Genomic DNA, 14590 nt, shown 5'->3' with positions numbered 1-14590 from the left:
AAAGCTCCCATTCAGTACTCTACTGGATTGGACTGGCAGGAACAAAGATTTTCGAAACTTTTGGGGAAAAAAAATAAAAAATAATTCAAAACTAAATCCTGCACTGCTCAATATCACCGAGAACAAGTTAGAAAGGTTTTGTTTTCCAATAAGGCTAAGCGGTCCCCTGAAGGCAGTCGTGGCTAAGTGTGGCTTAGAGCTGCATGTTAATATCTACATTAATGTCTGCTAAATATTAACCTGTCAAATTAACGATGCAAAATGGCCTCCACAATGTTATTCATCATTCTGTCAAGAGTGGAAACTGGCAGTCGAGAGGTCTACGGCGTCGCTGCAAAGCCGCCGTAGGAAATGATGAGGGGAGGAAAGGGTGAAGAGGGATGGGTGAGGGATGGACGGAGGGTGGAGGGGGCAGGATGGTTAGTTGATTAAATGGAGAGAGGGAAGGGAGGAGAGGCAGAGCTGTACATACCCCTGAGTCTACAGGCAGTTGAATTAGGCTCAGCTGGGCATGCAAGTCCTCCCGCTTGGAAATTTCCTTTTAGCGGAAGTGGCCGGAGAGAAGAAGAAGAAGAAGAAGAAGGAGAAGAAGAAGAAGAAGGGGAGATGAGGCACGGAGGAGAGGAGTGGAGCCACAGCGGTGGACGAGAGCAGAGGGGAGAACAATAAAGATGATTCAACATGTTGGAAAATGTTGACTTCATCCTGCTGGAGAAAACATCCAAGTAGACGGCCGGGGCCAGTAAGCCACTTGTGGAAGCATGAGAAGTGAGGGCAGCATAGAAACAGCACAGCCATGTCGTACTCTAGAGTTAACCTGTGTGATGTTTAATGAATGTGGAGGCTTGTAAGACAAGGAATCTCATTTAATGTGCGTATAGAAACAGCTTCTGGAGATAAAAATCAATCCTTTATTATGGTGGTATAATCTCACATTGAAAAGTTTTTTGGGAAAAACACTGGTGGAACAATTGTTGGTGCCCTAACCTGACCAATTCCTTTAAAAAAATGTAACTAAAGCATGTTTTTTGTACCTTATACTTATTTAGGTTGACGTTATTTCCTCGGTACTTCTAACTAGGAATCTACAGAATCTACAGAAGCTCATTCATGTTATCAACTGGCCACAATACTGGACCAGGACCAAGATTTTGTTGGCGGCAGCACACAGTCAGAATGGTAGGAATGGTAAAAAAAAAAAATTAAAAAATCCCAAAACTGTCAAAAAAAAAAAAAAAAAAATCCCAAAACTGTCAGATACTGTAAGAAGTGGAAGCTTAAGGTTACAAATTACCTGTAGCAACCATTAAAGTCTATCTATACGGCAACCGGTTGTTTGGGAGTGATGTCTGCAGAAAGCAATCTTTTCTATCAGATGCAATCTCACATAAGATGGAGCTTTTTGCCTTTTCGTGGCGAAAATGATGAATGGACTTGTGGGAAAGAACCTCGTACCTTATGTTACTTACTGTGATGGATCTGAGATGCTGTAAGCCTGATTCTTTCCTGGACGCCGTTTTTACTGAGCACTGCATGATCAAGTCTTTTAAATACCAGCAGATTTTGATTATATATCAGCCAAATTACACCAATAAAATGTAAGGGAAGAAAATGAAGCCGACAGCTCAAAATCCCTAAGAGAAGTGAGTTCATTAAAGTTTGGGGTTTGTAAACGTAAAAAATGGGCCAAAATTGCCCATTGATTCAAAATGGCTGCCTCCCTACACATTTTGGGACAGACTTTTTTTCTTGATTTGAGGGCATCTATAATGTACCAAATTTGAGATCTCTACAATATTTGGTTTGGTCTGTCTCAGTTCAGGGGGCGCTGTAGAGCAAATTGGCCTGGTCCACTTTTGACGCTATTAACCCTCCCACAGACTGTAGAGATGGTGTCATTTGGACCCCACAAGCCGTTTACTCTATGCGACGTGTGCTTTTCAGATTTTTTTTTTGTTTTTTTTTTGAGTATGTCGTTTTGTGAACTGACGGCCTGACGGCACACTCCTGCCACCTGCTTCTCTGCTGTCCAACCGTCACTTGCCGCACTCCTCCTGAGCTTCGCGCTGAGGCTGCAAAGTGTTAAAGACCTTTAATTTATAATTTAATCTGGGGAACAATTTTGGGTGAGTTTTCTGAAATGTTTAGGTCCCCACACGTTTGCATCTTTGGGGCAAAAAGAGAAATTAATTGTACAATCATGATCGGCCTTCATGTTGCTTTCACTCCTCAGGTCTAAAAAGTGGATTATTTATTTATTTATTTATTTATTTTTAATATTTGTGTTCATACAATAAGAATCTTATACCAGGACAACCTAGTGAAATGTTTTAGGAGATTTTGTCCTATTGACCAAATTGTACAAAGTAACAAAAGCCTGGGTACCAATAACTGTGCCACCAGTTTCCACTTGTATGGACATTTTTTTTCCTTTGTTTGTCTATATTGAGTATGTACTCAGAAAGGTACATTTATTCAAAACTGAATGGAATTCAATTTTAGTACCATAATAAAAGATGAGTATTGTTTGTCTTGTCAAAATCTTAACCAAATATGTATTCATTTGCACTGAATGTGGATACTGCAAGAATATGCCTGGGTGTGACATGATTAATTCAATGTTCTCTCTGGGGTTAAAAAGATAAAAAATCACCAAAAAGACATAAGTCAGCAAGGTTGCACTCGTTACATTGGACACTGTACAGTCACATGGGCACACTGCTAGAGCCTGAAACAGAAAGATACTGAAGAAAAAATGGTAGGTAAAATGAGAATGTATTTAGATGAAGGTTGGAGGCTAGTTGTGCCATATATAGCAGGAAAAGGGTGGATCTAATGAATAAAAGAAGCAAAATGAAGATTAAAAGTAACATCTTTACAGAGTGTGGCGGTGTGTGCGTGTCTTGGCACCACAGTTGAGCACATCTCCTGGCCGTTCCCCACGTCATTCAAGTTACCCGTTACCTGGCAACCCTGACGCAAGGAAAGTTTGGCTGACTAAAAATAAACTTAGTGTTAGCAGAAAAGGATGTTAAGATGAAAAAAAAAAAGAAGTAAGGGAGAGTTAAGGCAACAGCTCTTCCCTGAGGGAACCATGGAGATTCTCACACTTAGATGTTTGAGTGTACATGAAGGTGTCTGTGCTTTTTTCTTTTTTTTAAATTTAAGTTCTACCCTAAAACTCATATTTTATTCACATTTGTAAGCTGCAATAAAGTCCAAATGGAAGCTAATACTTTGAAAAATCAACAAATCAAGGCAATGAAATATCACTGTTTGGGGAAGTTTTTGCTAGTTAGCCCAGCAGGCGGCTACACATTAATCCTCTTGGCTAGCTAACTAGCAGATGTGCCAAAGTAATACTTTTATCTGGTGCTGGTCTCCAACTCTTCCAATGAAAGGAACAAACAAACAAACAAAAAACTGTCTATCGAGTTAGTTAGGCGATAACAGTCTGCCTTTTGCTATTTATCAACAACTCCACAGTTAGCTTATTGCTAACTCTGCTACTGAGAAAACTCCGGACATCTCTACACTATTCCAGTTATAATTGTAAAACAAATACATATTACTCTGTCTATATAAAAATATAGTATTCGGACAAAGCTCAAAAGTTTTAACAAAAACACTTAAATATCCTTGACGCACCAGAAGGTGGCGGTAACATCAACAATAACGGCGCAGAGAAAGAGCGGGGCTAAAGCTAGCTTTGGTCCCCAAGAAATTTTTGTAGGTCAGGCTTTCTTTAAAAAAACGTCAAATAAATAAATGTGTTTAGATATTCTGTTCATCATAAAGTGGCACATAAAAATTACTAATATGTGGATATTTTAACATATGGCATTACCATTCAAAATGTATCTTTGCTGATATTTTATGAATATTATTGGAAACATTTTACTGTAATATTAAACACATTTCTTCAGACTAAGCAAAAAACAGCTGCAGAATCAGTGTGAAATCGGAATATTGGGTCATCCCTTTTCTATTCTCACTCTTCATAAACCAACATCTGAAAGTGCCGTGGATCGAAGCAGAGGTCCTGTCAAACAAATGAAGAAAGAAAATGGCAAAGGCCTGTGAATGAGTTTTCATTTTTTCTTTTTAAATCATAGTTCCTTCCCACAGCTGTCTTATTTGATTGCATCAAACTTTACTCAGACATCTTTGTCTCCTCTCGTTTTGCTCTTTACAGTCTTTCTCACAAGGAAAACGCCGCGCTCCGTAATACATCATAGTTGTTTGTGTGGCATTTAAAATGACTTATGAAAGAGAGGCTAAAGTTTACTGACAACAAAAAATAAAAATAAATAAATAAATAAATAAATAGAACATAAGTGCATGAAAGCCTTATGTAAAAGTGTGGATTTGGGAGCCGTGGGATTTTGTCTGGTCAACATAGTTCTCTCATGACGTGTTGCAACTTTACGGCATTGGAAAATAAGCAGAACAATAACGAGGATTAATGAGTGGGAGGCGACAAGGCTGATGGAATAACAGACATGAAGCAAAAAAAAAAAAATGAAACAACCATTGATCTTCTATCTTACATCCAACTGCAAAGAGTGCAAGAATGTCTCGTCTGTTTGCAGCTATAAACACTTATCCATTACCACCGACTTGTGCCAAAGTATTAATCTCCAACGCAGGTTTTTCTGGGAAAAGTGAAGAACTTGGAGCCGAGCTGGGTTATTCTGACCTGAACGCTGCTAGCTGTGAGCATAAAGTTTCCTTCGCATTCTTTCTGGGCTCGGTAATTTAAACCACACATGCAGTTTTTACCTCGGTCTGGAAGCCTTCGACTAAGATGGCCACCAGCAAGTTGAAGAGGACGTAGTTCCCAAAGGTCATGAGGGCGATGAAGTAAAGCGCCGCTACCGGAGACGTGGAGGCCATGCCGTTGTACAGCACCTTGTTCCAGTCCTCCTGGGTCAGGATCTATACATGGAAGGAGAAGAGGATTTAAAAAGTCAAACCGGAAGAGTTTCAGCTACATTTGCCTTTGTTGTTGCTGCTTGTAACAAAAACTGCAAACTTTGGTGTCTTTTACTGGGATTTTTCCATGTAAAGTCGTTTTGGACAAAGGTATATTCAGGTGTTGGAAATGGTCCAGTTAAAGTGCACGTCTAAATCCAAGACAGGGTCTGAAAATGTCTGCTTGCGGATGTTCTTTGTTCAGTCTAACTGAGCTTTAGCTAACTTTAAAAAAAAAAATGAACGAGAAAACAGTCTCACTGTCTATATTTGCAAAGACTTGTATCTGGTACTGCAGTGAAATCCAGCTCTAAAGACAATAGACTTTAAGATATTGTGGGAAAAATGTAAAAACTATGTGTCGCTCTTCTGTAACCTAACAATCAGGCACTACTTTGTGTTGCTCCACTGCAAAAAAAACACAACACATTTGACTATCAGCATTAAGTCCGAACTCCTAGACATCTTTTCCTTCAGCCGACTGAAGTCGACACCTGTCACCTTCGGTTGATTTATTGATTTATTGATTTACATAGCGCTCAACAAAAACCAACCAAACAGTTTAGAGTAAAACTCGTATTACAAGAAAAACAAAAAAACACAATAAAAACAATAAAAAGAAGAAGAGAACCCTCTACGTTACATGGTATTAAAGGACTGTCTAAAGCAGTGTCCCCGAACTTTTTTCTGTGAGGGCCACATTGGGGGGGGGGTGTAAGTTGCTACTTACAGGCATTGCTTCGAAGAATTCAACCTGGAATGCGGCGTTCATACACGTGTGTTCATCTGCTCTACCACTAGCAAACAACTGTACTGATTAAATAACATAAAAGTCAAGCAGCTCCCTAAAAGTCCAACAGACGGCAGCAATGCGCCATGCAAAACAAAAGAAAGCCTGAGCTACAAAAATTTCTTGGGGAACAAAGCTAGCTTTAGCCCCGCTCTTTCTCTGCGCCGTTATTGTTGACGTTACCGCCACTCTCTTTTCCCTGGTGGTTGAAGAAAAATCCACATATAAACCGGAAAATACAATAAATGAAAAAAAAAAAAATCTGAATGCTTTCTGGTATTGTTCAGGGGGCCGGACCAAATGTGGAGGCGGGCCGGATCCGGCCCGTGGGCCGTAGTTTGGGGACCCTGGTCTAAAGAAACAAGTTCTGAGCTTTGACTTAAAGGTGACTGATTGTTCCAGAGTTGAAAATGGCCTGTTTAAAACTTCCTCTTTACAGATTCGATATTGATATATTACAAGCAGAAACGACCCGAAGGCGCAGAGCTATGGCTAAATGACTGACTTGTATCAAGAACATGAACAAAGTCTAAACCCTGTGCATCCAGACGTCACCTTTTTGGTGAAAACTGTTGAACTTGTTGTAAAGCTAAGCCACATGTACAACTGGACGCCTCGGTTTGAGCTGCCTAGAAATTATTTGTTCCAGTTCCAACATTTTAGCAGCAGTTTGAGCTCATTCTTCTGCACATCTGCCCCTCTTGACGGGGTAAAAACACTCTTTTCAGTCATGGTGAACTTCAAAAGATATATATGCAGACAACGTCGCCTTGAAGAAAAATGGCCCCCCATCCATAAATCTGAATCTGCAGCTAAGAATTTAGCACTTTCTACAAAAGTTTTGCCAGTCATCAAGAAGCTCAAATCCAGAGGGACAAGATAAGATTCTGGATGTTTCAGGGAACGTCCCGACCGAACCGCACGGGAAAACGGCCTCACCTGAAACACGGTCACTATGGCCCAAAGGAGGGAGTCGAAGTTTTTTCTGTCCGGCAGCGTGTCTCCGTCCCTCTCAGAGCCAAACTTGCAGCCGAACAGATGCATCCCCAGGATGCTGAGGAGGAAAACGGGACAAACACAAACAGGAAGACAGAGGACAAATATTTACATCAGATGCCCGTAGTAGATTCAGGACAAATAAACGGAGGGATTTCACTGCCTGGAAATGATCTCCGGCTCGTCCTTTCAGACCAAGAATGTTGGACGTTTTTGTTTATCCCGTTTGTGATTTTGTAAAAAAAAAAAAAAGAAAGAAAAAGTCACCTGATTTTGAAACTTTAACTAGAATTCTCCGATATAGTTAAAAGTCCCCTGAGTTCCCAAGTCTGTGTGACAGACTGGATGGGACTGGAGCTCCTGGTTGAGTTCAGCACCATGGACAGCGTGACCGTCCATGAAGCATCAGTACTGCTGCCCTGCAGGACGCTGGGGCCGCTGCAGGACACTGGGGCCTGTAGTGGGTTCTTCTTCGTCTTTTCCAAAGCATAGTGATCCATGGTTGTTGACTGTGTAACTCGAGCGTTTTCATTGGAGTTTTGCAAAATAAACTAATTTTAATCAAAATAAAATAATAATGTTTTAAGCAAATTTATTTTCAAAATGTAAAATTGTCTGAAACCGATACAGAACAAATTCAACATTCTTAAATATAATTTCAATGACAAATGCAGGATTTTATTTTTCATGCGCATTGAATTTCTATGGCAAGAGATGTTTAGTAGATCTTTCTTTGTCTTTAGGTTTGTAGTTCTTTTTTGTTTTTTACATAATTTTTCAAAAATATCCACATCCCTCAGAAGAAGGTGTGTGTGTGTGTGTATTCTATTTTTTCTCCAACTTTTTTTTATGTTTTCATTAAAAAAAAAAACACTATAAATACAAGTAAAAAAGTAGTTCTTTAAAAACAAAATTCAAATTGTTGGTATTTGTCTATTTTTCCCTCCCAAAAGGTCACATAACTTTCGTGGAAGGTGACCTTCTGCTCCAGCTCTTACATTTTATGTTAAACTCATTTTTGTCCGTTTATCACAAAGAAGTCTTAATAAAAACATTAAGAATTTTGGTGCAAATTTAACAAAAAATATGTTAAAGTTAATTAGCTTGAATATTCAGCACATGCAGATTCAGACTAGAAGACGAGACGGTCGTCTGTCTGCCGTAACATTCGCCGTGTGGATCGGCCGGTGAAAAAGACGGCGGCGAAACAAAAGCTGCGGAGAGCAGAGAGGCCACGCTACATCAGACAAGTAATTGTGGGTGTTATTATTATGACACAGCAGAGGCTCCGCTGTGCAGTCTGCCTTTTATTGAGAAAAAAAAACAGACAGCGGAGCTCAACTAGAGCCGAGGGATCAATGCAACGCTGCCTCCGCTGGCTCAGCCTGGCAGCTGCTCGTTCAAATGGAGCTCTGTTTACGTGCGCGCACACAAGAGCTGCCGGATCGCTGTGTCTCCATGTGAACGGCCGTGTTCGGGAGCGTGTCGCGTGCGTGCGTTACGCACCATATGGTTACAAAAACCTTCACCCTTAGCTCTCAAATATGATTAAAAGACAAAAAAAGATTGTAGTTCCGAGCCAAACACCTAAAAATCCTCAAAGTGTGAAACACAATACGTCACTGAATCCATCCGTCTGTCGTCGTTTCTTTCAGCAGGGAATTGATTTCTTTGTTGACTAAAAATATTTTTTTAAAAGGACGACAAGTGCAGCTGGTTATTAGGGATGCAGAAAATAAAAGGAAGATTAGACAACAAAGATCCTCATTCACCATTCTGCTTACCTAAGACTTATGAAATATGAAATATTTAGACAGCAACAGAATTTTTTCCATGGTGACAACACTTATGTTGTTTCTTTTGGTGCAAAATGTTGGATGAATCAGATGAATTTCCATACAAATTATCAGAAATACTAGGACAGAAAATGCAGCTTAGGAAGTTGAAATACATAGAGTAGATGCAAATGTTGCTTTACATCCTATTGGCTGGTGTTTTCAAGGGAACCAATCCGGAAGCGCAGTTTATTTTCCTTCTTGCTGACTGGTTGTAGCCCCAGGAGCAAAGACAGAGAAGACTTTAGATATTAGCTAAATATTAAGACATATTTGATGCCTGGACTATTAAAATAAGCAGCTGGAAACATTTTTGGAACGGGTCTGAAGTATTCATACATTTTAACCATTCTCAGGCAGATGTGTTCCTTGATCCCCATGAGTACAGGGGGTCACTGGCATATTTTGTCCATCTTGTTTTGGTCCTACAACCCCAAACAAAGCTGAAAATAAAGTCATAGTAATGATTCTTAAAGCTATAGCAGCACAGACATGCTGTATTCTTTCTAAAGTCAAGCAAAAGTTAGAATTTTATGCTGGTTAATGTCGAATGGAAGAACCAGATTCATGTCATTCAAGTTACTAATTTACTAATGAAGGTGTTTGTCTTCTTTTGTGTCTACAGCCGCTGAGTGCAAAGAGACTCCATTTTAAATCCCAACAGGGCAGAAAATGACGAGTGACAACTAAATCAGAGAAGATGACTTTGGCGCCTTTCTCCATTTTCATTTAATACCACTAGGATAATACCACGATAGCTGCTTACCAAGCAGCTATCGTGGTAACAAAGCAGCTATCGTGGCGGCCGTCAATCGAACGACCTCCGACCTCCGCCTACCTGAAGATGAAGATGAAGAGCATGAGCAGCATGCAGAAGGTGGCCACGTTGTCCATGGTCTTCATCAGCACCACCAGCTGCCTCTGCAGTGCCGGCATGAAGCGCACCAGCTTCAGGACGCGCATCAGCCGGAAGGTTCTCAGCACGGACAGGCCGCCGCCCTGCTGGCCGACGATCTCCCAAACGCTGCGGGTAAAACACAAAGAGCACCAGACACACGCTTACTCTCTTGTAAGGACAGGGATCGATCCGTTCTGATCTTTCGATCATCGCCAGACGTCGTGCGGTTTGGTTAACGAGGTGCATGGTCCGTACCTGATCACCACTATGATGCCGTCAAAGATGTTGTAGGGGTTCTTGATGTAGCCGAACGGCCCGTACACCAAGACCTTCAGCAGCATCTCCAGGGAGAAGAGGCTGGTGAAGACGATGTTGCTGATCTCCAGAGCGTTGGTCAACTCTTCAGGCTGCACAGACAGAGGCAAGGCAAGCAGCTGTTTAGTGCGCCCTGAAATATTTCACCTGAACTGAAGAGAAGAACAGAACGATGTTGGACGAGAGCATCGCTGGAAACTTTATTCACTCGTTTTTAAAATTGTAATGGATCAATTACAGATGAAATTATGGTTGGAAGCTGCACTGTATGTACAATCTAGGTTGTAAGCCGCATATAAGAGGGACACATGCAAACGGAGAGATGATCATTTCTGCAGCGGGCAGTCGGTATGGCAACAAGGACATGCAGAGACACACAGAAAGAAAGGACAAAAAGATGGACAGAAAGGAAAATGAAGGAGACAAGAAAACGTGAGACAAGGAAAGATAAAAGAAGAGGGGAGACGAGGAAAGATAAAAAGCAATGAAAAAAGAGGATAATAAAAGTGAAAAGTAGGAAAGAAATATAAGAAAGTTGGTATATGGATGGAAAGAAAGGACACGAGAAAATGGATACAAGGATACATGGAAGGATGGATGCAGGGAAGAAGGATCATGGAAGTTAAGGAAATTAAGGAAAGAAGGATGGAAGGAGAAATTAAAAATGCAAGAAAGGAATTATGACCCAAAAATGAGAGGAGGAATTGATGAAAGAAGAAAAAAGGGAAGGGAAATGGAGGAAAGATTGAAAAAAAAGAAAAAGGAGACAAGCAGAGTTAAAAACACAAAGAAAGAAAATGGAAAAGCATAAAGGAAAGGGAAGAAAGGGAGGACAAGAAGGAAGAAAGAGAGACTCCAGAAAGAAAGAAGGTAGGAAATAATTAATGGAAGATCACCCAGTGAAGGAAAAAAAATGAGGGATAAAACAAATGAAAGAATGGAAGAAATGATGACCCAATGATGGACAGGATGAGGAGAGTAAGGAAGGCCAGAAGGTACATTTTAAAGAAAATGCTTAATGAAGAATGTTTAGTAGAGAAAAGGAACAGGGAAAGAAAGACCCAATATGTAGACAACTAAAAAAAAAACATTTGGGAACAACATGTTTATATTAATCTACATTTTCTACAGTCATACTTAAAAAACCCAAACAAACCTGGAAAGCACTTACACCAAATTTCAGACTTTCTCACACCATGCAAGATTCCTGGTGAAACGACGAAAAAACATCAACACCTGCTATGTCACACACACACACACACACACACACACACACACACACACACACACGCACACACGCACACAGACACACACACACACCAGGACACACGGCAGCGACTTCGTACTTTTCAAACAGGACACATCCGGCCGGGTTTCTTTCCCCTGCATACAATAAATACACCCGACCTTTTGTCGATCACAGCGCCGGCGCTGCTCAGAGCTCACCGGAGATCTCAACTGCCACTCACATCTCCATCAAACAGACTGTGTGTATGGCTGCGTCTGAGTGTGTGTGTGCGTGTGTGTGTGTGAGCGTTTGAGGCAAACAGGCAACGAGAACAAGCAGACAGAGACATGATCCCCGAGATAAAAGCCGCGGCACATCCAAATACGACAAGCTATGGAAATCAGACTTCTGTAGCGAGTGTCTGTAATTATCGACGAGGAGAACAGAGCCGTCGGGAACGCCGCCGTGCGCCTGTGGACGGCGGGCTTCACGGCCTTTCATCTGTGTGCAATCAACTGTTTACACAACTCACAAGCAGCGCACCGCACACACTGCACATGACCAGGAGACCCCGATACGGGCTCACACGTTAGCCATCAAGAAATGTGCATGAGTGTACGAGTGTGAACATGCGACTTTAAACAGGGTGTCTGTCTATCTAAAATTAAGGCCTTAAAATGTCAAGTTCATTAGAAAACATTTTTAAAAATTGAATATGTTTATCGCAGGTCTTACATTTTGTTGTGTCAGGACTATTTTATCTCTTATATTCTACGTAGTTTATTATTCTCATGAGACTTTTTTGTCAGGCAGAAGTTTGAGTCGCTCATAGACATTGCTGCGTTCTGTGACTCGAGGCATTTTATTAGCTACTAGCATACACTTGCTAGCTAGGTTTTTGCATCTTTCATAGATAAGTGTAAATTTACCGTCACTTTGATGGACGATCTTTATCTGTTGAGCTGCATGAGTAGCACACAAACATCTTCAATGTATTTTATGACTCCAGGCAGTTGATGTTACCGCTAACTATCTGCTAGCATACCACTGCTAGCTTTTTGCCTACATCATCGGTAAGTGTAAATTTATCATCAATGTGTTGGACAAGGTTTCTCTTCTGAGTTGAGTTGCACTCAGTTCTCTTCATTACGTTCTGTGACTCGAGGCAGTTGATGCAATCATTAACGAGTTGCTAACATGACCTTTGCTAGTTAGCTTTTTGCGTCTAACACGTATAAATGTACATTTATCATTAGTTTCTTAGAGGATGTTCTTCTGATCTGTTGAATCACACACAGACGTCTTCACTGCATCATGTGACTCAAGCCAGTTGAGGCTACCAGTACTTTGCTAGCATACCCTTGCAAGCTAGGTTTTTGCGTCTATCCTGGCTAAGTCTAAATGTATCATCATTTTGTTGGATGATGTTCATCTTTTGAGTTGTTTGAGTCGCATGCAGACATCTTCATCCCATTCTCTGACTCGAGGCATTTGAGGCTACCACTACCTAGCTGCTCACATACCCTTGCTTGTTAAATTTTTGCGTCTATCGTGGGTTAGAGTAAATTGATTGTCAGTTAGAGTAAATTTATTGTCAATTTGCTGGACAACGTTTGTCTGAGCCACTGGATCACTTCTGCTGTCAACCCCGTAATACACGACATGCATTCTGCGAAAAATAGTTTGGAGCTGCCACTATTTAAAATATGCCAACTTGCTTTTGTACATTTCTGTCACGAAATGTATATTTCATTCATAATGGTTTTACACAGCTCTTAACAGGCCTTGAATGTGAGTTGATGAAACTTGCAGAGACCCTGTTTTAAAGCGCCGCTTACATTTCTACATTCTCCTCCGTCCCCCGTGCTCAACTGGTAATGTAATGTAATGTAAACACTGCGCGTGTCATTGAATCCAGCATGGTGGGCTGCCACTAATCACAACACGCCGTGACTGTTTAGGCGGGGATTACTCAACACTTGCGTTTGTACACACAGGGAAGGAGAGATACGGAGATTAGCATCCGCTGCTGAATAACAGCTCCTCCTCAACCGCCAAGGCACCATTTTGTCTCCAACGCATGAGCAGCAGAGTCGGTTGGTGACGATGACACACTGCCATTGCTGATTTCAGTCATTATTTAGCTCATACAGCTGGAAAAAAATTTAAAAATTCCAGTCTGGTTGAATCAAATTCCAGAGGGTCCGTTCACACCAGATCAAAATCATACCGTGACATTGATGAAGGAATGTGTCCAACTGTGATTAAGTGGTTCAGTTTGAGTTTACCACTTGTCCCTTATTCTTATTTCTGATTAATTTCATTTTCTACAGTTGGTCATAATTTAACTTAAACATTGCTCTTGTAACTTTGCTTCACTCACTATTTACTCACTATTTGGTGTTTGTTTGTTTTGCTTTTTGTTGGTCTGTAATGTTTGTTGTACATCCTCTAATTGGTGAATTAAAGTGAAGTTCATCTGAGTTTGAACAAGAAAGTGCTGCTTGTTGTTTGGGATGAAATCATTTTTGTTCCCCACAGGAGTTGTCGATGTACAAAGGCAGGAGAGGCGAACCTCTGCAGAGTTTCAGCTCTTTTATTTACCTTCCACTTTCTGATGGTTGTCCAGATAAAAAAAAAATCCCTGATGAAATAAACTCAATTTTATGGCTGTGTGAAGATTTTCAAAGGGCAGGACACTTTTATGAACCACCATAGGTTGAAGCAGCATCAAACAGATCAGTGTTGCTCAAAAAGATCTGCAGATTAGAGGCTAACAACGACAAACAGACAACAAAAACAAAAAAAACGGGCGACTCATTTGCCCACAGCAAACGACGAGCTTTCCTCCGTTTCATCCCGCCTCTTCGTCATTGTCTGGGTTCACAGACGCAGACGAACCCCTCTTTTTTGTCTGATCCCGCCCGTCGCCTCATCGTGGCCATTCATCCTCCGCCGCTCTGATGAGCGCGGCCGCCGGCGCATCCTTCATCTCTTCGCGGGGCTCGCGTTGCGTCATCAAGGAAGGTTAAAAGGGTAAATGGATGCGAGGGCCGCTCCGATGTCCGTGTGTTCTCCCCAGATGAATGCCCTCACGTAAAAATATGTACACACACACACACAAACAACCTCTGATGTTGAATGAATAAACACAATCAGGGGGCCACACATGGAAGCTCATGCAGCTGAGATCTGCTCACCAGGAACGGTCCCAGTCGCACACACGTCCCGCCGCCTGACGGGATGCGGCGGATAAGCCAGAACAAGAGATACGCTGTTTATGAGCTGAGACTCGAACGGCAGACATCTGGCCCTGACACCGAGCTGCAGGTCATTATTCTTCCCCCCCGCCACTGTTTCTCCTCGGCTCGTGTGTTGGGACATTCCTCATACAGACGTGGTTCGAAGCTCACCGTGTCATAAAAAAAAAAAAAAAGCCTCTCTCACACTCAAACACACACACACGCATCCACACGAGACGTGGAAGCGAAGCAAAACCGAAAAGGCTCGCAAACTCCTTTCACCCCCCGGCCCGTCGCGCAGGACAAACGTTG

The 14590-nt window shown here is 41.5% G+C and overlaps 1 protein-coding gene across 13 annotated transcripts in view; it reads right to left on the bottom strand.

The window, feature by feature from the left end:
* Positions 1-14590, bottom strand: part of cacna1g (calcium channel, voltage-dependent, T type, alpha 1G subunit) — a 281896-nt gene that overhangs the window by 82534 nt on the left and 184772 nt on the right. For 12 of the 13 annotated variants that reach the window (XM_016675902.1, XM_016675894.1, XM_016675897.1 and 9 more), the window contains 5 exons: positions 9749-9900; positions 9434-9619; positions 6704-6818; positions 4783-4938; positions 473-538 (listed from right to left, as the gene is read on the bottom strand). In XM_016675902.1, coding sequence (XP_016531388.1) covers positions 473-538; positions 4783-4938; positions 6704-6818; positions 9434-9619; positions 9749-9900 — 675 coding nt within the window. The remainder of the gene's footprint in view (positions 1-472; positions 539-4782; positions 4939-6703; positions 6819-9433; positions 9620-9748; positions 9901-14590) is intronic. The other variant, XM_016675878.1, reaches the window with a different exon arrangement.

Source organism: Poecilia formosa, unplaced genomic scaffold (assembly GCF_000485575.1).
Source record: "Poecilia formosa unplaced genomic scaffold, Poecilia_formosa-5.1.2 Scaffold4, whole genome shotgun sequence".
Classification (NCBI taxonomy): domain Eukaryota; kingdom Metazoa; phylum Chordata; class Actinopteri; order Cyprinodontiformes; family Poeciliidae; genus Poecilia; species Poecilia formosa.
The sequence above is the reverse complement of the archived record's forward strand: the minus strand, read 5'-3'. Positions and strand labels throughout refer to the sequence as shown.